This window comes from Alosa alosa, chromosome 21, assembly GCF_017589495.1.
Source record: "Alosa alosa isolate M-15738 ecotype Scorff River chromosome 21, AALO_Geno_1.1, whole genome shotgun sequence".
Taxonomy (NCBI): domain Eukaryota; kingdom Metazoa; phylum Chordata; class Actinopteri; order Clupeiformes; family Clupeidae; genus Alosa; species Alosa alosa.
Genome location: NC_063209.1, coordinates 11,790,596 through 11,812,611, shown reverse-complemented (window position 1 = coordinate 11,812,611; position 22,016 = coordinate 11,790,596). Strand labels below are relative to the sequence as shown.

Genomic DNA, 22,016 nt, shown 5'->3' with positions numbered 1-22,016 from the left:
CCCCAACTTATTCCAGTAACACACACACAGACACACACACACACACACACACACGTACACACCCATTTTACACACACAGGCCTCTTGTCGCTGTTCACACATTTGGCATCTCTTTTCTCTCACTTCTTTCTTGATATAATGGTATGCAACTCTCTCACATTGATGTGCACATATCCACATATCCTACCTCCTGCCTACACACACACAAAAACACAGACAGAAACATACACACACACACTAGTCATCATGTTCAGCTGGTGCAGTCCTACACACTCACTCAGGGTGTACAAATCTGTGTGAAAATTGAAAGCTCTCTGGCCGGTCACAGCTGTAAATTCATTAAGGGCTCCAGAGGAAACAGTAGCAGTGGAGGAGAAGAGAGCAGTGGAGGAGAAGAGAGGAGTGGAGGAGAAGAGAGCAGTGGAGGAGAAGAGATGAGGGCCACAGATAAAGGCCTATGCAGATTACACAATTTCAGCTCGATTTTGCCACCACATGATCTTGTAATGTGGCCAATCTTCCGACCAAGATGCGGCAAGAATTTGTGGTTCTCTGATCGCCTTATATGACATGGTCAACGTCAACCACAAAAGGCCATCGTGGTAGACAAAAAATTGTGTAATCTGCATAGACCATAAAAGAAATAAACATCCTCATACTCAGTGGGAGCCAGCTGCCTCATACCTTTCTACTTTTTACTCTCTATTAGTTTTCTTGATTGCTTAAACAGAAAGATACCCACAGTTAGTGAATGAAACCTTAAACTCAAACAGCAAGCCTTCAACTGCTCAGATCTGCACAACTACACAGTAAGAACATTCTCAGCCTCACAAATTTTGCAAAACACCACACACAGTAAGTTGCAAAACACGTATCTATTTTAGACAGAAATCTAACATGATGTGACATCCATTTCCATTTCAAGACACTGTCTTTCAAAATATCCCACGTAAGGCCCAATTGATCAAACACAGCCACAGCCACTGTCTTCTTGTACTGAATGGTTTTCTCATCATGCTCTATATCTCTGAACAATTCAATCAGACTCAGACTAAATGACTTATGTGTGTCCTACAATGACACATTTTGTTTTTATTCATTAATAATTGTATAGTTTGTTGTTTGATGGGTTTCAATTTGCAAATGATAAGTATAAGTATATATACTTTTTTGATCCCGTGAGGGAAATTTGGTCTCTGCATTTAACCCAATCGGTGAATTAGTGAAACACAAACAGCACACAGTGAACACACAGTGAGGTGAAGCACACACTAATCCCGGGCGCAGTGAGCTGCCTGCTACAACAGCGGGCTTCGGGGAGCAGTGAGGGGTTAGGTGCCTTGCTCAAGGGCACTTCAGCCGCGGCCCACTGGTCGTGGCTCGAACCGGCAACCCTCCGGTTACAAGTCCAGAGTGCTAACCAGTGGGCCACGGCTGCCCTCACCACCCCAGTTAGTCAACAGTAGAAGCCATGTAGAGAAGCGTATATTGGATACGCTGCTAAGGGTCAAATATCAACAAAAAGATATCAGCGACCTTTTCATCATTCATTTCAACCTTTATTCTTTATTCTTTTCTTGTAAAATCTCCTTCTTTATTCTTATTCTTGTAAGATCTCCTCGAGGATATGAGTGACTCACTTTTTAACACTCCTTTTATGATTCTGTTTCTTCTGTTTTGTCTTTTACATGGCCGACGCCGTGCAGGAGATGGAGGCTATGCCCGCGACGCCCGCCTGGAGGCCCCCTCCGCCCTCACAGTCTCGCCCAACGGCACACTCTACATCGCCGACCAGGGCAACATCCGCATCCGGGCGGTGAGCGCCAACCGCCCGCGTCCCACGCCCGCCGGCCTCTACGAGGTGCCCTCGCTGCCCGACCAGGAGCTGTACGTGTTCAGCTCCAACGGCACGCACCTGCACACGCGCCACCTCATCACCGGCGACTTCCTGCACAACTTCACCTACGACTCGGCCGAGGGGCGCCTCAGCGCCGTGGTGGCCAGCAACGGTCAGGCCGTGCACGTGAGGCGGGAGGGAGGAGCAGGCGGAGGAGGAGGAGGTGGTGGCAGTGGTGGGAGTGGTGGTGGTGGAGCCCCCTTGTGGCTGGTGGTGCCCGGCGGCCAGGTGTTCTGGCTGAGCGTGAGCTTGGCGGGCGGCCGGGCGCTGAAGCGAGTGTCGGCACAGGGACACGACGTGGCGCACCTGTCGTACCATGGCGGCACGGGTCTCCTAGCAACCAAGAGCAATGAGAACGGCTGGACCACTGTCTACGAGTAAGGCTTTTCTTTCCCTGATGTTCTTGTGCTTATTTTTCTGTTCTTATCTCTCTCTCGTGCTGTCCTCACATATCTTTCTTTCCTCTAGTCACTCACTCTTTCACTCTCCATTACTGGAAAGGCTTTGTATCAGAGGTGCATTGTTTGTCAAGCTTTCAGAGAAGCTCACTCTTACAGAGTGGTTCATTCTGACAACTAATGCTGCGGAATAATGCTGCAAAATCTGGTGCAATTAGAGATGTCATTTTTACAATTTGAAATCCCTCTCAGAGAGACATATGTTACATTTCCATCTTAAATCCCCTGTGGTAATTGCTTGCCAATGACAGTATTACTCTGTGGCTCTGCAGTTGAGGCAGGGTGCTTTTCTCTATTGTTCTTTACTGCCATCTAGTGGAGGGTATGAAACACATTCAGTCATTAAGTATACAAACGTCGACCTGGCCTGCCACAGAGATTTAGTTCTATAGGTAAACATTTACATGCAAGTATGTTATCATTCTGTTGTACTAACTTGATCTGTACTGGTAAAGCCTGCTGTGTGGACTGTATGTCTACTGTATACCCAAGCTTTACCTTGTGGAAGTAACTGATCCAGGGTCAGTATTTGAGCTGATCTTTTGACGTTAAAGGAATAGTGGGTATGAAGCATCAAGTCTGATGTTATGTATCAGTGCCCCTGTTTGAAGGTAGATATCCCTGGCCAGGACCAAATCTTAAACACCGCCCAGTGCTCTCTCACGTGAGCACCTGCCTAAATGCCCTCCTTGTACTTATGATATCACAAACAGCACACAGTGAACACACAGTGAGGTGAAGCACACACTAATCCCGGCGCAGTGAGCTGCCTGCTACAACGGCGGCGCTCGGGGAGCAGTGAGGGGTTAGGTGCCTTGCTCAAGGGCACTTCAGCCGCGGCCTACTGGTCGGGGCTCGAACCGGCAACCCTCCGGTTACAAATCCAGAGTGCTAACCAGTGGGCCAGCCACCAGCCACCTGTTTTTTTTAATCCATTTCACCTGACATGCTCCTAGACATAGTTTCCTATTCATGATCCTACAACATATTTGACCTTTATATTGTTGTTTGTTTGAGGCAATACAGACTAATGTTGCTTTTGTTGTGTTGGCCTTGGCAGATACAACAGTGAGGGCCACGTCATCAACGTCACCTTCCCCACGGGGGAGGTCACCAGTTACCATGGCAGCATGGAGAAATCCGTACGGGTGGAGGTGGACAGCTCCAACTCCGAGAACTTTGTCACCGCCACCAACTTCTCCGCCACCGACACCATCTTCACCTTCCGCCAAGGTAGACCATCACTGGTGGCCAAACACCTTTCTGTTTTTTTATCCCTGTATTGTTTTATCCCAAGTCGCCCGCAGGCTTTCACTAATTGCTGATCTATTTTTGTAAATAATAAAAAATGAAAAAAATAAACAATCTTACAGACTTACACATCCCAGAAAAAAACGGGCTGCCTTTCCGCTGATGGGTGTTCGCTTTTCTGCTGTTCTACTGCTGCTGTTAAACTCCCATTGCTATCAGAGCAGGGAAAGCCGAAGCGCTGTCTTCCCTCTGAAAAGAGCTGTTTCGAAGTGGGTGGGTTTGCATGTTGTAGGAGCCTCGTCAGTTTTATCTCTCTGTCATAAAAAGGATTTATTTATGCACATTAATCATTCATTAGTATTCCATGCTTTTTCTCTGTTCCTGTATCTGTTTCTTCTCTCTCTCTCTCTCTCTCTCTCTCTCTATCTATCTATCTCATCTGGCCTTGCCAAGCAAATGAAGCAATATTGTAACAGATATTGATTTTTTAATGTAAGAAAGAAAAATGCCAACTGTGATCAAACAGACTTGTTTTTTCCTTCTCTTAAGGGGGTTGTCTTTTGTGTTATCTGAGACGCGGCGCGCACAAAAGGACAAGTGCGGGAGATGCATAGAGAGAGAGAGAGAGAGAGAAGAGAGAGAAGAGAGTAAAAAAAGAGCAAGAGAAACAAAGGGACATGTGGGGAAAGACAAACCTTCTCTAAAATATGAAGTGAGATGAGGAGATGGGGGGGGGGTGACAGAAGGCGATGTAGAGTGAGTGGGATGTAAAGAATGTTGCGACAGTGCAACAGAAGAGCTTTTGTCTGTGTGTGTGTGTGTTCAGAGGGTCTCAGCATGTCTTACACATAGAGGGATGGGTGCAACCTGGCCACCTACACACCATCCTAACCGCATATACAAACAGCTCAGCCGACAGGCGGGAACAGATGACATCACCCCCATCACACACACACATACACACACACACACACACACACACCTACATCATCTCTGACTGGGTGCTATCCCACCCCTGCTTTCAGAAAGAAAGCCCAGAATGACACCCCCTTGCTCACACTCAAACTCACTCCCTCAGCCCCCCACTGTGCTTCAGTCAAGCAGGAGGCAGGGGGAAGAAAATCAACAGACATGATTAGCACATCACAAGAGGCCTAACGAAACAACATAATTACGCAGGTGTAGCAACACTTTCGCTCGCTCTCGCGCGCGTGTTCTCGCTCTCTCTCTCTCTCTCGTGGTCAGTGGGTCTGGCTGGCTGTAGATGCCGCAGGTCTCTGTCGCGCTGAGCCGAGCCGTTCTGTTGGTTTCTTGTTTGTTCTCTGGGCAGTTGGGTCGCATGCGACTGTGAAGGTGGGGGTGGAGGGGTGTGACCTCAGACGACCACCTCTCCACTTCTAATGTGTGAGAGATTTTTGCAGAGGTGTGAACAGCTCATCAGAATAAGACGTGTTAACACACACACACACACACACACACACACACACACACACACACACACACACACACACACGCCCACCTCTTTCTTACCACTTTTTGTTGTTCAATGATGAATAGCATGTCACTGATACGCATTGCTGATTGTATGTATAAGAAGTAGGTTTTTACACTATTCCTTCATTACAAATATATTTAACAATTGTATTGCCTTAGTGAATTATACGTATGTTTATTTAACACACACACACACACAGGCCAGTATGAGTCAGTGTGTGTATGTGTGTGTGGGTTTCTTTTTCGTATTGAGTCTGCCAGTATGTGTTTTTGTCATTTTAAGTGTGTGTTTTTCCCATAATAATGATGCTTGGTCACATTTAGGGCCTGTCTACATGACACTGTTTTTTTTTTTAAACCGGTGAATTTATTTTATCGGTTAGGCCTTGCGTCTACACGACCTCAGCATTTTAGGAGGCTGTAACCGATAGTTTTTGGAACCAGGTTCCGAAGTGGGATTTTTTGAAACCGCCGGTTGACTTAGACGTCAAAGCCAGCCATTTTTTGACGACATAGCCCCACCCCTCAACTCAGCCACCGCACTCGACCTGACACACTGCTTGTCAGAACAAACCAAACCATTTGTTTGTCATATTAAAATGTTTTTTCTTTCCCCTGTCATGATTTACTGTATGTGCACAAGGTATCAGCCTTTTTGCACCAAAATGAGCAGCATCTAAGAGCACATCATCATCATCATCATGTGCTTTTAGTGTCTCTTCCATGACAGACACATAGACAGGCGGACAGACTCACGCTACACATCTACAACTACAAATCACCACAAACTAGTTTGGAAAGCAACATCCGACCTCACACCTCCGACACATCGACCCATCCAATAAGGCCCCCCATACACACACACACACACACACACACACACTCACACACACACATCCAATCACGCCCACCCACCATCACCTCCACCCACACACACACACACACACACACACATATACTTTAAGCTTTTTTTTCTAGCACTTTAATTTTTTTTTACTTGCTGGCTCTCAATGTTTTATTCCTGTACCTGTCCTCTCACATATCTCTCTCTCTCTCCCTCTCTCTCTCTATCCCTCTCTCTCTCTATCCCTCTCTCTCTCTATCCCTCTCTCTCTCTATCCCTCCCTCCCCACCTCCCTTTCTCTAGACCACGCTCAGAACAGCTACCGCGTGAGCGCGGACGGCTCGCTGCACGTGACGCTGGCCAGTGGCATGGAGGTGTCCCTGAGCACGGAGCCACACATGGCCGGCGGCCTGGTCAGTCCAGCCCTCAGCCGCTGCAACATCTCGCTGCCCAGCGAGCACAGCCCCAGCCTCATCGAGTGGCGCCAGCGAAGAGACCAGGCCCGCGCCAACTACTCCACCTACGAGAGGAGACTCAGGGTGAGGGCCTGACCACCACCATCGCTCTACTGCCCACACAATCATCATAATCAGCACTAGTCATGGCCTGTGTTTAGAACACCCACTCATCCACTACATAGTGCACTAGTAGAACTCATAACTACAGTGTTTACCATTGTATTGTGGATTATGCAGTATAGTGGACAGCTACATAGTTGGTATCACTATATAGTAAACTATAGTGTTTATCATTGTATTGTGGATTATGCATAGTGGACAGCTACATAGTGGTTATCACCATATAGTAAACTATAGTGTTTATCATTGTATTGTGGATTATGCAGTATAGTGGACAGCTGCATAGTGGTTATCATTACATGGTGCACTAGATAGATAGATAGTTAGATAGATAGATAGATAGATAGATAGATACTTCATTAATCCCTAGGGGAAATTCAAGGTCTCAGCAGCATACATACAACACAAACACATTATTTAACATCAGAAAGAGTAATTAAAGTATATAATATAAAAACACAACTAAGCAATAAGGACAGTAGAAGATAAAGAATATGCTAAATATACTAAAATACAAATTATACTAACTAACACTTAATACAATATTTAAAAATATACTAAAATACAAATGACAAAAATACAAATTATACTAACTAACACTTAATCTAAGTCATTCTAAAAACAGTATCCACATAGTGGTGATTAATCAATCAGAGGCGCTTGCAATGACTAAGGCAGGGACTGAGCCTGTGATTCTCTGTGCATAGTAAGATATGGTAAGGTGCTCTAAGGTGCTCTGTGCGAATGAGTGTCATGGTGGTACGCCCACCGTGGTACTGCAATGGTGATAGTGGTAGTGGTCATGGTGATAGTGCAAATGAGTAAGTCCAACAGTGCAAATGAGTAAGTCCAACAGTGCAACAATGCAGAAGTAAAGTAAAGTAAAGTCTATATATCTATATATTTAACTATTTAAGAAAATGTATAAGTGTGTCCACAGTTCGGCTGTGGCATGGAGGGGGTTATGCATATGTGCTAATGTGCTAATATAGCACGCAAACAGTGAGGCATAAAGACAGTGGTACAAGTGACTAGTGGACAGACAGTACCAAACATGGAGGGGGTGAAGAGGCAGACAGACTATGCAGAGAAGTCTATCTCTCCTCTTCCCTTAAGTGAGGCATTGAACAGTTCAATGGCCCTGGGGACAAATTACTTTCTCAGTCTGTCCGTTGTGCAAGGTAGTGAGCGAAGTCTCCAGCTGATCAGGCTCTTCTGCTTAACAATGGTGCTGTGGAGTGGGTGACACTCATTGTCCAAGATGTTGATCAGTTTGTTCAGGGTCCTTTTGTCAGATAGTGAAGTGATGCACTCCAGTAAAGCTCCCACTACAGAGCCAGCTTTCCTTACCAGCCTGTCAATTCGCCCCGCGTCCTTCTTCCTTGTGCTTCCTCCCCAACACACTACTGCATAGAAGAGGACACTGGCAACAACAGACTGGTAGAACATCCTGAGGAGCTTACTGCACACATTGAAGGACCGCAGCCTCCTCAGGAAGTACAGCCTGCTCTGCCCTTTCTTGTAGAGTGCATCCATGTTGGCTGACCAGTCCAGTTTATTGTCCAGGTGGAGACCCAGATATTTGTAGGTGCTAACCACCTCCACATTGACCCCATCACTATGTAGTGAGTGGGAGGTTGTTCAGAAGGCACTGTCGTCTTGTAACTCAATCATCTCAATTCACTCTCATATTGTAAAGCCCATTGGTACAATTTAGATGAGAGAGCAAGGAGCTATAAGTCATTATTTTAGAATGATTTTTAATGACTTGCATCTGCGTCTTTATGATCGTTATTCTGATCATCCTTGTAAAATCACCATCATTATTAGTCATCACATCCTGCTCAGCACAGACAATTTCTTGGTCACGATCATGAATGTCTTGGGGGACATGATTATCTTGTCATGATTGTCCACTGTGCCATTTCAATCACACCGATCACTTCAGTGGAAACCATCAAGATCTTTTAGCACTGTTCATTGAATTTGCATAAACAAACAATGAACTCCAGCACTTGACGCCATATTAATTGCTGTCATCAGAGATTTATTGAGGTTAACTCCTGCTTTTGATTGAATTGATATAACAGAACCATACTCATACACATTATGAGATTAGTTTTTCAATCAGTGTCCAAACACACCAGGGCCCCCTTGTCTAAACTAGCGCCGGAATAATGAGTGTCTATTTGAGTCAGCAGAAAGGACTAAACAAATGTCTGGATAAAGAAGGGGAATGAGTTCATTCTCACTCTCAAAAGACCTCATCACAACATTATGACCTAATTGAGTCACACACACACACACACACACACACACACACACACACACACACACACACACCTAATCCCCGAATCACTGTTACTGTGACCACAGTGACCACACACTGCAACAAACACAGTCTGCAGTGGAACATGTGTGTGCATGTGTATGTGTGTGTGTGCATGTGTGTGTGTTATTGTGTGCTCAGACACGTTGGTATACGCACAGGACACAGCCCACTCTTCGCTCACACGTTCCAGTCGCAGTGTGTGAAACAACGTCCTTCAGCGCCGCCGCTTGGAAAGAAAGAGAAAAAAAAAGAGAAACTTCTGCTATAATGTCAGATTTAATGACTGCTAATAACAGCCTCATGGAAATATTGAACAGAGCAGGAAAATGACAGGGTGCCAAATGTCAATGGTTTTCTGAGCAGCAGGGGAAAGAGTGAGTGAGAGAGTGCCATTTAAAACACCTCCAGAGTTCATTACGGGACCAAATCAGCACGTACAGTACACACAGCAGGCTGGCCAAGCGGCCAAACATTGGCCCAGATTAGTTCTCCTGCCTGACACCTCATGCATTAGTTTCTCATATGCAATGTTTACGCTTGACTTGTGTATGTCGCTAACCATAAATCATTAGGATTCTGTCATCAGAGGTATTATGGTGAGAGATGTTCATTTGGATGCATCGGAGTCTTCTGTTGCTACTAAGATCACAAAATTTGCCTTACCACAGACATCATTAGGGGGCTTTAAGAGAATGTTCACATTACTCACATACTGTAATTGTGTAGTGTTTATAATAAATATATTATTAGATTGGATTTTTTCATCATTGGACAAATAAATACTTAAAGAACGAAATGTATCTAACCAGAAGTGAGTAATAGGTCTAATAATATAATGTTAATAGGTCTATTGTCAAAAGTAGGCTATTGATATATATGATGACAACATAGATGTGAATATGTATATATACATTCAGTAACCATAGTACAGTAACCATAGTATGCTTAGAGTATACATGTTGAAATTTGAAACACTGGTGCTACGCTCTCGGCCTTAAGCACAGCAACCACAATGGCCACGCCCTCTCCAGTCATACCCGGCTCTGCCAGAGGATCTTTGAGTTATTAAAATTATGATGATGAAAATACATAACTAACCCAGAGCAAATACATAGCCCATAATTAAAAGCAGTAATGTCTGAGACCCCCAGAGAGAGTAAGTGTGAACAGGAAGTAAGTGTAAAGTGTGAACAGGGAGAAAAATGAGGCTCCCATCAGAGCTGAAGTGCACCAGAAAAAGATCTGAGTCCTCTTTCCCTGTTTAGTGGACTGAGTTTGGTTCTTTTAAAAAGGATTATATGTAAAAACACCCTCTGTGTGAGTTTTTGTGTGCTGTCTTACTTTACCGTGTTCCTTGACCTGGACAGTGGACTGTTTTTCTTGATTTAGCCTGTTGGATTTTTCCTCTACCTGATGTTTATATAAAAATGCAATTGCTCTCTGCACTTGAGTCTCATCTGTTATCAGCATATGCTGTATATGTATGTACATATGCACATTAGAAGTTAAACTTAACTAACACATTGGAGTGTTGGTATTATGTTTAATTGCATAATTGTGCCTATGTACCTAATGCACCTCTCTTGTCATTGATTTGGATCTGTTTGACTAGCTGCCACTGATTCTGAGTTCTGATGTTTATCTGACAGGCCCATAACCGAAACCTTCTCTCCATCGACTTTGACCCGGCCACACGGATGGGCAAGATCTACGACGACCACCGCAAGTTCACTCTGCGCATCTTGTACGATCCCCAGGGCCGGCCGGTCCTGTGGTCACCTAGCAGCAAGTACAACGAGGTCAACGCCACCTACTCTGCCACGGGTCAGGTGACCCACATCCACCGCGGCAACTGGTCCGAGAAGCTGGAGTACGACAACGGCAAGCTGGTGTCGCGCACGTGGGTCAACGGCAAGATCTGGACATACTCATTTGTGGAGAAGGTGCGATGACCCTTACCTGGGGACCTGTCAAACACCGATGGGTGGAGCTCTTGATTGATCCTAATTTGTTTAGCTTTCATCCCTGGATGTTGTAATTAGTACTTTTAATGCAGTGTTAATGTAATGCAGTATGTTTTTTCTTTGCGTTGTTATGCTGAATAACAGTGCTATGGTTAGCAAAGTGCTTAAGTACTTAGAGGGCTCAACAGAAGCCCCAGAGGAGGTGTGATTATATATAAAGTTGGTAGGCAGTCATACCCTATGTGTTATTCTAAATGGTCTAAACTAGGTATCAGTCGAGTCGTGTGTGTGTGTGTGTGTTTGTAATCGGGTGCTCTACTCTACATGCACCCATATCAACTGAGCATGCATGTAGTTTTGTATGAAGGTGTGTGGTTGCACGCTCACACTTCACAGCCCCCTTCTCAACATCGGTCCACTCTTTCCGTTTGACCCTTGCAGTCCATCATGCTCCTCCTGCACAGCCAGCGACGCTACATCTTCGAGTACGACCAGACGGACCGGCTGCTCTCAGTCACCATGCCCAGCATGGTGCGCCACAGCCTGCAGTCCATGCTGTCGGTGGGCTGCTACCGCAACATCTACAGTGCGCCGGACAGCCGCGCCTCCGTGATGCAGGACTACGCCCAGGATGGACGCCTGCTGCAGACGCTCTACCTGGGCACAGGCCGCCGGACGCTCTACCGCTACACCAAGCAGGCGCGCCTCTCCGAGATCCTCTACGACACCACACTGGTCACCTTCACGCACAACGACTCGTCCGGCGTGGTGAAGACCGTCCACCTTACACACGAGGGATTCATCTGCACCATCCGCTACAGACAGATAGGTGAGGGCTGCAAGGGTCTTCAGGGTGGGGTCCAAACTTAGTAAACTTATTAGATCATGAAAAACATTGCCTGTAAGTTAAATGTATTGCACTGCTGCTGTGCTTTACACTGGGTTGCTGTGGATACATTTATCTGATGCATTGAGAGCAGTGTATATACAGTATGAATGGATAACAGCTGTATGTCATCCGGTGATTCACTTCAGCTTCAGTAGATACGTACTGTGGTGAGTAACACAAAAACAGTTTCACCTGTGTCTGTTTGGCATTACCTCAGGTTGGTTAAGAGTCGAGATTCATTAGCATTAACGTAGACCAGTCATGGTGGCTCACCGAAGATTGCAATGTTTATGCAGACTTCACTGCGAAGCAGCTCTGTGGGTATATACGGTGTCGTGTTGATTTTTTAAATTACTTCCCGCCGCGTGATGAGATTTAAATATTCAGGAGACGCTCCAATCACACTTGCACTCTGGGGTACTGCACTAGGTGTCTGTAAAAGATTTGCCGATTGTTTTGGGAAGGGCTTTTTGGGTTTCCCATTTTGAAAAAAAGAGCCTCTTCGATTCTGGCACCGCATTCCCGCACCGTCTGATACTGTTCATTCATTCTGACCCTGCCTCCAGCTCTCTGATTTATCAGTTCGTCCTCGGGCTGCGTGGAATTTAACCTTCCCAGCACACGTTATCCATTTCCCCCACATCAAACGGCCCTTTTGAGACGGTGATAGACCCTGATAATGCTAATTGCGGCCCGGAACGAGCGATCAAACCAGATGAGAGCGAAACAATGAGCAGAGAGCTTGATACGGAACCGCAGAGAGCTGAAGAATGAAGCGCCACACACACGCGCGCGTGACTTCCGTCCGCCGTCTCAGCACCGGCTGTGTGTAATGTTATGTTGGTTTTTACTATACTTCTGGGGACATTTCCTTTTATGTGTGTTTCAGCCATGAAGGGACCAGACTCATCTCGCTCTTTAATGACCGAGCGCAGTCATTCTCAGAGGCTCCAGATTAATTTTATTGCCAGGGTCTTGTTTTAGAAAAAGGAGACTGAGCTCGGTCATAGCCTGCCAGATCCAGAGAGCAAATAGGAAGTGTGATTTACGGTGTTCTTAAAATTAATGTCCCAGCATTAAAGGCTGTATTCCCCAATCATAACTGTTGTTGGCCTGGCCCATTATGCAGTTTAATTAAAAGCCAGGCATTGTGTAGTTAGAACATTACAAAGCCGGGGAGCATTGAGAGGTGTGAGGGCCCTCAGTTGATGTTAATTGTTTGCAGATTATCATTAAATACATTAGAAGAATGCTTGTTGCATAAATGATTAATGCTGGTTAATCTGCATATGAGATTTATTGGGGCTTCACAAGAAGGATTTTGGGGCTAATGTGAGAATATCCACTGAGAGCTTTTAATCAGAAAACATGATTCGTTTGTTGTATTATTTTTGTGCAACATGGATAATATTATTTTGTTTTAGATCAGTGGTGGGTTGGAGGTTTTGTCTTCCGCTCCTCTGGGTCTCACTCCTGTTCCGACTGCTCCCACACAGGTCCTCTTGTGGGACGGCAGATCTTCAAATTCAGCGAGGAGGGGCTGGTGAATGCCCGCTTTGACTACAGCTACAACAACTTCCGCGTGACCAGCTTGCAGGCCACCATCAATGAGACGCCACTGCCCATCGATCTCTACCGCTACGTGGACGTGTCTGGCCGCGTGGAGCAGTTCGGCAAGTTCAGCGTCATCCACTACGACCTCAACCAGGTGATCACCACGCACGCCATGAAGCACACCAAGATCTTTAGCGCCTACGGGCAGGTGGTGGAGGTCCAGTACGAGATCCTGAAGTCCATCGCCTACTGGATGACGGTCCAGTACGACGCCTGGGGCCGCGTCACAACCTGCGACATCCGCGTGGGTGCCGACGGCAACATCACGCGGCGCTCATACGAGTACGACGCCGACAGCCAGCTGCAGACGGTGCTGGTGAACGAGCGGCCACAGTGGCGTTACAGCTACGACCTGAACGGCAACATCAACCTGCTGAGCCAGGGCGCCAGTGCGCGCCTTACGCCCATCCGCTACGACCTGCGCGACCGCGTGACGCGCCTGGGCGAGATCCAGTACCGCGTGGACGAGGACGGCTTCCTGCGGGCGCGCGGCAACGACATCTTCGACTACAACTCCAACGGCCTGCTCACGCGCGTCTACAACCGCGTGTCAGAGCGCAGCGTCCACTACCGCTACGACGGGCTGAGCCGCCGCGTGGCCAGCCGCTCGGGCGACGGCCAGCACCACCTGCAGTTCTTCTACGCCGACCTGGCCGACCCGACGCGCGTCACGCACATGTACAACCACACCAGCGCCCAGATCACCTCGCTGTACTACGACCTGCAGGGACACATCATCGCCATGGAGATCAGCAGCAACGAGGAGTACTATGTGGCGTGCGACAACACCGGCACGCCCCGGGCCATCTTCAACAGCCGTGGTCGGGTGGTGAAAGAGGTCCTCTACACGCCCTACGGGGACATCTACCAGGACTCCAACCCCTCCTTCCAGCTCATCATCGGCTTCCACGGAGGCCTGTTCGACCCGCAGACCAAGCTGGTGCACTTCGGCCGGCGGGACTACGACGTAGTGGCCGGCCGCTGGACCACGCCCAACTATGACGTCTTTGGAGAGCTCAGCCGCAACCCCAAGCCCTTCAACCTCTACGCCTTCAAAAACAACTGTCCGGTCGGGAACATCGAGGAAGTCACACAGTTCACCACAGGTGAGGTTGACCTTTAGAATTAAGCGCTGTGGAGACCTGAGTCCGGTCGATACAGCAGAGGCGTAAGTCCTTGGAGCTGTGTCTGAACAAAATGAACAACTCTGCTCATTACTGCTCTTAGAGAGCACTGAGTAGTCGATCTCACCCCTACTGCCAGGAACAGACATATTTGTTACTCTCTAAAAGTGTTGTGGTGAACACACACTGTTAGTGAAATGGGAGCCATAAATCTTGTGGTTTTTGGACGGGCTCTAATTGACTGCGGCTGAATGGTGTGTGTCTGTCTACAGAAATTGGCAGTTGGCTGCAGCTCTTCGGTTTCCAGCTCCACAACGTGGTGCCCGGTTTCCCCAAGCCAGACGCGGCGGGCATGGAGCAGACGTACGAACTGATGAAGATGCAAACCAAGACCCAGGACTGGGACTCCAGCAAGGTGAGTGGCGTGGGCGACGGTGAATAAACCGAGAGAATGACAGCAGAGAAAAGGAGAGAGATACACAAAGAAAGAGCCCAAGAGAGAGAGAGAGAGAGAGAGATAAAGGAAGACAGAGAGCAAGTTAGAGAGCAGAGAGGAAGGAAGGAAGGAAGGAAGGAGGGAGGGAGGGAGGGAGAGAGGGAGGGAGAGACATGAGAAAAACTGAAAGAGCACGGCAATATTGAGTGATGAATTGAGAAAGCCCTCCAGAAAAAAAAAAACAACAAAACAACTGAAAACAGTGAAGAGGAAACCGAGACAGAGACAGAAAGAGAAAGAGAGAGAACAAATGAGGCCAGGGCCTCTAACCACAGACAGGTGCAGCCCCTCCTGTTCTCACACACACGCTCACACGTCTCCCATCCCCCAACGCACCCCTCGCACATCTGCCTGTCACTAATGAGACACTCTCTCCAGGAGCATCTAATGGCTTTAGTCAGGTGCTGTCCAATAGGGAGCAATCATACACGTACTGTATGTGCGCCACCTACGTCATGGTGCACAACTGGGGAGCAGGATAGCTGTGTTAGCAGTTAGCAACACAAACAGACTGTAGGTGGCAGACATGTTGGATCAGAAGTGAAATGACTCGTTTTGCAATCCCCCCACCCACATGCGTACGCAATGCCGCTGTCATGTGTGTTGTTTGTGATTTTATGGTCTGCCGAAGATAATAAAAAAGGTTTTTTTCAAGAAATGCTTTGATTTCCCCACATTGATTTCCCCGCCTATTTGGTATCGGGCTAAAAACATGTTTGGACAGGATGTTATTGACACATGCTTGTGCTATGATCAACAAATGAGAACAATGAAAGTCAAATAAGCCAAACATACCTATACCGTGTACCTTCCACAAGCATAAAACAAGGGCAGACCTACTTGGTTTATTTAGCATGTAAATAGCATGTAAATAGTTTATGACATTTATTTATTAATCTTGTAACACTGTTTACTGTGTGTGTGTGTGTGTGTGTTTCTCTGTGTGTGCGTGCGTGGTGTGTGTGTGTGTGTGCGTGCGCGTGCGTGGTGCGTGTGTGCGTGCGTGCGTGTGTGGGTGTGTGTGTGTGCAGGTTGTCCTGGGCATTCAGTGTGAGCTTCAGCGCCAGCTGCGTAACTTCATCTCTCTGGACCGTCTCCCCATGACGCCCCCTGTGGGCTCCCTTGAGCAGTGCGTCTCATCCGCCCCCTCGTCCGACGGACCCGGTGGCAGCCCGCGCTTCTCCGCCCTGCCGTCCATCTTTGGCAAGGGTGTGCGCTTCGCCATCCTGCGCGGCCTGGTGGCGGCCGAGATTGTGGGCGTGGCCAGCGAGGACAGCCGTCGCGTGGCGACACTCCTGAATGGCGCCATGTACCTGTCGGGCCTGCGCTTCACCGTGGACGGCCGCGACACGCACCACTTCCTCAAGCCCGGTGCCGTCGAGGACGACCTGGCCACGCTTGGCGGCCTGAGTGGCGGGCGCGTGCTGGAGAACGGCGTCAACGTCACCGTCTCGCAGATGACCGCCGTGGTGGGCGGCCGCAGCCGCCGCTTCGCCGACATCCAGCTGCGTCACGGCGCGCTGTGCCTGAGCGTACGCTACGGCGCTACGCCGGACGAGGCGCGGCAGCAGCTGCTGGAGGCGGCACGGGAGCGGGCGGTCGAGGAGGCCTGGGCACGTGAGCGGAGGCTGCTGCTGGCCGGCGAGGAGGGCAGCCGCGACTGGAGCGAGGCCGAGCGAGAGCAGCTGCGCAGCGTCGGGAGGGTGGCCGGTTACGACGGCTACTTCGTGCTGTCTGTGGAGCAGTACCTGGAGCTGGCCGACAGCACCAACAACATTCGCTTCATGAGGCAGAGCGAGGTGGGACGCAGGTAACAGCAGACCGCCAAGGTGGCGCACGCTAAACAGGAAGATAGATTTCTTTGTCTTTTTCTCCTGTTTCTTTTACTTTTGGTCAATGGATATAGGATTCTTTTGGGCTCTTTTTGGTTTCCTCTTACCCTGTCCTCCCTCACCAAAGACTGCCTGTTTTTAGACATTTGCGGAATTTATCAAACAATTTCTATTTATGAACAGAAAAAAAAAACTTAAAACAAAGGAAGATTCAGGGGAGTGGAATCCCAACTGCCTTTAATCGTGACAAAATGATGGTATTTTATTAATGTTCCAGGTGGAGTTTCTAAAGTGGCACAAAACATTTTTTTCTGCTGTGGCTTAGCTTTCTATATGGAAGTATGCTGTTTATTTATTTATTTACTTACTTTATTTATGTACGTATTTATTTATTTATTTATTTATTTATTTATTCGTGTATTGCATTCTTCGACAAAGGACGCTTGTTTCTTGACAGCTTCTTACACTGATGGGACATTTGAAGATGCAAATCAAAGCTGCAAGACGTGCATTACTCTCTGTTTACAGGCGTCAAAGATGGACTGATTTCATTTTTGGGTTGTTCAATAGACCACCTCAAAAATTCTAGTTTACATTTTGTGCAAGAGAGGCCTTGTCAGTGACTCATATTGGTACTTACAAAGCTCTCTAGGATATCCAACTTTAATTTAAATATGATTGAAATTATTATTGTCATGAGTTTGAGTGTGAATACTATATGCTCAGAAAAAAAAAACCTATATGTAAATAGCAAGTGCTTTAAGAAAAAGAAAGTGCTAAAATTTTGAATATGTTGTCATACATACTGAAGTGTTAATATTGTTAATCGATAGACGCAGTTCAAGTTTTTCAAAGAATCTTACCTGCTATGAGACTATCCATCCTGGACTTCTGAATATAAAGGGATACACAGATCATTAAAGTAACTATGTGTCAACTTCAGAATCATTAGATTCTTATTAATTCAAGTGTTGTCTATATTTTCTGTAAGCCCAAACACCTCCCCATACCACATTAAAGGAGAATCACAGAGTACACCATGTCGGTATGAAAAATCAAAAACTAAACGAAAAAAACGGTACTATCTAGCATGAGTTGCTGCAGCCGACAACTAGAGCTGCTGGCAGCTACAGTGCTACACTCTGGGTGTGTTTTTTTTCCGTACTTACAGACCTTGAGAAACAGAGATTTATGTGAAAATCGCCTGAATTCTCCTTTAAGGCCCTTAAAGTGGCGTTAAGACTGACACACTTCTTTCAACTCCAATTGCTCAAATTCAGTTGTTCCCCTATGACTGACCATTGCAACGGCTTCGAGTTTATAAAAGCGAGGTGCAAGCAGAAAAAAATTGAGGCTTCTAAAAAGGCGAGGCACTCAAAGTTATAAATCAAAAAACTTAACTAGGTCAGGAAGCTAGCGATTTAGCTCAATATAACGTATTATAGCGACAACGTGTAGGCTACACAATCAACTTAACCTCACATGTTTTTAACACGCACTCACTCACTACTTTAGAATACTCATGTTCTGGAGGTGATAAAAGCGTGTCAGTGAGACTGCAGCCTAACCTCTCCTGCATTGTCAAATGGTTCTTGTGGTCCTGCATTGTCAAATGGTTCTCTATGAAGTCTTTGTATTGTACATTTACAATACAATAAGATGACTCACAAATAATCATGGTCGTTACACTAAAGTTCCTTTTTAACTGTTAGTGAGATCTCAAAACATTTTGTAATAACTAATGTTTGTAGCAAAAAAGGTAGCAATGTATTCAGGTTATGTACATTTTATCAATACATTTATTTTTATTATTTATAATGCATTATTAATTACATTAATTATAGCAGATCTGACCATAGGTTGATAAGAGATGTTCTGGAGTGCTTCGAAAAAATAAGTTTTAATAGTCAGAAAAAATAAAATAGTGAAAACTAGAAGTGTTGGGATGGACGTGTGCTTGCTACAGCTCTGGTCCACAATTTTCCCAGCATCTAAATAGTGATTGGATTTGACATTCTCTCCACTCCACAAATTGCTCAGCTCCCTGTGTGTCTCATAGTGAATCTCCCCCATTCTCAAGTGAAGGTCTGCTGTCTTATGTAGCTGACAGCAGTTAGCCGGCGGCCTCGATTTCATTATCAGTCTCGTGTCATAAAGAAACTGAAACAGAAGCTAGTCGAGACACGTACATCTCCTCTGCATCTTCGTGGAGGTGCCACATCACAAGACGAGACCCGTCGCAGACATCTCTCAAGAAGTGGGAGATGACAGACATGTTCAAATTTCTGCCCAATTAAGAAATGCATTCGGACAAAGTGCCCACATGGACTGCAATGTCAAACTCCAGGAGTCCATCCAAGAGCTCAGTATCTTACATTACATCTTATTATCTCATTATTTTGGAGTAGACAGATGTGCTCCACCAGGTGAATAAAAATAGGCGACTGTAGCAATTGCTCTCACCCGTTGGCTGCTTCTTGTATAAACGCATCTAATTCAGCTGAGCAATCCTCGGCATGAGACAGCCTCATTCCATCCTGTCACAACACCCTCTCCCTTGACCTCCCACGTGCGGCGTCTCTCTCGCCATCTGTCCGTGCCGCCGGAGGAGCCATTTAACACGGGCCGAGGGTCTCCCAGCACGCCCACGCCCATACATATCTGCCCAATCAGACCGAATCAGCTCACGTTGACTTTTTTATTATTATTATTATTATTATTATTATTTTGTTATTACTTCTTGTGATAAGGTGCAGTCTGACTCCGACACATGGCGGAATATTAAGAGTGTGGTTGCCAGGCAATGAGGAGTGCTCTATCTTTCTCTCTTTCTCTCCCTCTCTCTCATTTTGTCTTTCTCTTGGATTGGAGGGCTGCGGAGAAAGAAAATGTTAGTTCTCAAAGATGGATGGAGAGCGAAGCGGTCATATAGGGATTGTCAAAGTTTTTTTTTTTTTTTTTCTTCACAAACGTGTTTGTCAGAGAGAAAAAAAAAACTGATCATAAAATGTATCTTAAAAAGGAACGATGGTGTTGTAGAAATGTAGCGGAGTAAAAGTACAGATAATTGCTGTAAAATGTAACGAAGTAAAAGTCAAAAGTATGCACTATACATTTTACTTAAGTAAAGTACAAATACGTGGAAATTTTACTTAAGTACAGTAACGAAGTATTTGTACTTCGTTACATTCCACCACTGGGTAATGTTACCGTTAGAGTTGGTTGAGTGATGGAGGCCAATTTGATTGATTGCATTTGTAGAAAACTATAAATGCGGTTATACCAAGCAAATTGATAGCGGCACTGTAATTGTTTCTTTCGACTGTCATTTGTTGCACAATCATTCTGTGCAATGGAAGATTTACCAACGTTACACCGGTCTGATACAGTTTTGCCTATACATGCGTGAGACTGAGGCGCCTGTTTATTTTGTTTTAAGTGCGTGCAGGGTGTGAGAGGGAATCGATGTGCTTTGATTCCATCTTGGTAGTTGTAGTCTGTGAAATTAAAAAGCACGTGTGTGTGAAGTATCCAAACAATGACGCCTTCATTTCATTATGGCTGATTTAGCAACACACCTTAAGCTACTGTGTAGTGGGTCCCATGTAGAAGTGGCTACTTCATTCGCGCTTTCCTTGACACATGGAGCTGCGTGAATTTTATTACTACTTTTAAGCCCGCGATATGGCAGTTTAAGTCCGCTTGATACTGTAAGGCATGCGGAGCCATTGGTTTCCAAAGGAGATTTTATTTGTGTCGCCAGCATAGTCTATTGACAATTTATGTTGTAAATAGGCCTACCTTATAAGCCTACCTGTAGCTTAGGGAAGCTAACAGCTTTCTATTAGGATCTAGTTTGTTAGTTACAGTTTTGTCATAACTCCCTGATGCATTTTGCATTTAGAATAGCCAGGCGTGGAAATCTCAATCGTTAAAATTAAACAATATCGGTGCCTATGGACTAGGCTGGGTGAACCCAGCCTGATCTGCCCGCTATTTATTTTTGATTTCTTAAAAGATTGAGCTTGGTCTGGTGAAAGCCAGACTAGCCATGGACCTCAGTTACACAATGCAAGGGAACATGAATCAGCCTATATTTCCACCTAACAATAACGGACAAAAAGTCTTTCAACTTTGGCCCGTTGAAATGTGTATGAACAGTAGCGGCGATTTCATCAAGGCCCATTTGGACATGTCAGTTATTTGCACCACTGGTTAGATGTAAAACAGCATTTCGTTTCAGACTACTGTTACTTAATTTGTGCATTAACAATAACGTTTCAGACTACTGTTACTTAATTTGTGCATTGACAATAAAGTATCACATGAACTAAAGATGACTAAAATCTTATGTAGAAGAAGAAACATTCACAAAAAATCCATCCATCCAAAAATGACCTTTCATTTTTCAATTTGTTTTTGATAGCTGTTGAAAACGGCATGGAACTGACAGAGATGTTTTTGTTTATAAATAAATAAATAAATAAATAACATTATGCTGATACCTTTTGCTTTTCCCAAATACAATGTAGCCTACAGGTGTAAGTGACCTTTCATCAATCCAGTTGCAATGGATGAACTGTGATGAACTGCCCTACTTGTGATTGTTTAGAGATTTAGGACTGAGCGGCGGTCATATTTTGTACCGCTATGCGGTTCATCTAGTTCTTACAATTATATATCGATTTGATCTCAGATATTCCTCCTTAAATTACTCAGGAGAAACAGATTGAGACAGAAATGAGATGAGGTACTTCATTGTAAAAATCTACTGTAATTGACCAAAAAGATCTCATAGCTAGCCCTATCCACAATGGCTTAGAACAGCCCTCTTCTAGTCAAATGCACTGTGAAAATGTGCTTCATCCCCAAACATCAAAGTAACTTTGAGACGTCTAAACATAAAAGTGAGGATCATTTGTAGATCTCACAATTAACACCATAGAAGATAGCTCTCTCTAGTATGTGGTCCACATACATTTGAGAAACAGGGCATTCAAGCCTAAATCTCATTTGTAATATTATTGTTGTCTAGGAGGAACTAAGGGAATAATAGTAAGATTATCTCTGCTGACTGCTCAGCCTCCACTGACGCCTGCTAGCTGGATGGCTTTGCTCCACATACTAGCGGTTTTCTTTGCACAGTCTACCACCGTCACAAATATACCCAGACTGTGTGTGTGTGTGTGTGTGTGTGTATGCACGCACTGTGTACAGTGTTACAAGTGCAACATTCATATTTT

At 45.7% G+C, this 22,016-nt stretch overlaps 1 protein-coding gene across 1 annotated transcript in view; it reads left to right on the top strand.

Annotated features, from left to right (window-relative positions):
* Positions 1-17,741, top strand: part of LOC125286290 (teneurin-1-like) — a 200,747-nt gene extending 183,006 nt beyond the window's left edge. Inside the window, exons 27-34 of the mRNA XM_048231227.1 lie at positions 1,707-2,274; positions 3,416-3,588; positions 6,248-6,483; positions 10,504-10,797; positions 11,260-11,647; positions 13,204-14,427; positions 14,718-14,860; positions 15,973-17,741. Of these exons, the coding sequence (XP_048087184.1) occupies positions 1,707-2,274; positions 3,416-3,588; positions 6,248-6,483; positions 10,504-10,797; positions 11,260-11,647; positions 13,204-14,427; positions 14,718-14,860; positions 15,973-16,755 (3,809 nt within the window). The 3' untranslated portion in view covers positions 16,756-17,741. The remainder of the gene's footprint in view (positions 1-1,706; positions 2,275-3,415; positions 3,589-6,247; positions 6,484-10,503; positions 10,798-11,259; positions 11,648-13,203; positions 14,428-14,717; positions 14,861-15,972) is intronic.
* The last annotated feature ends 4,275 nt before the right edge of the window (positions 17,742-22,016 follow it).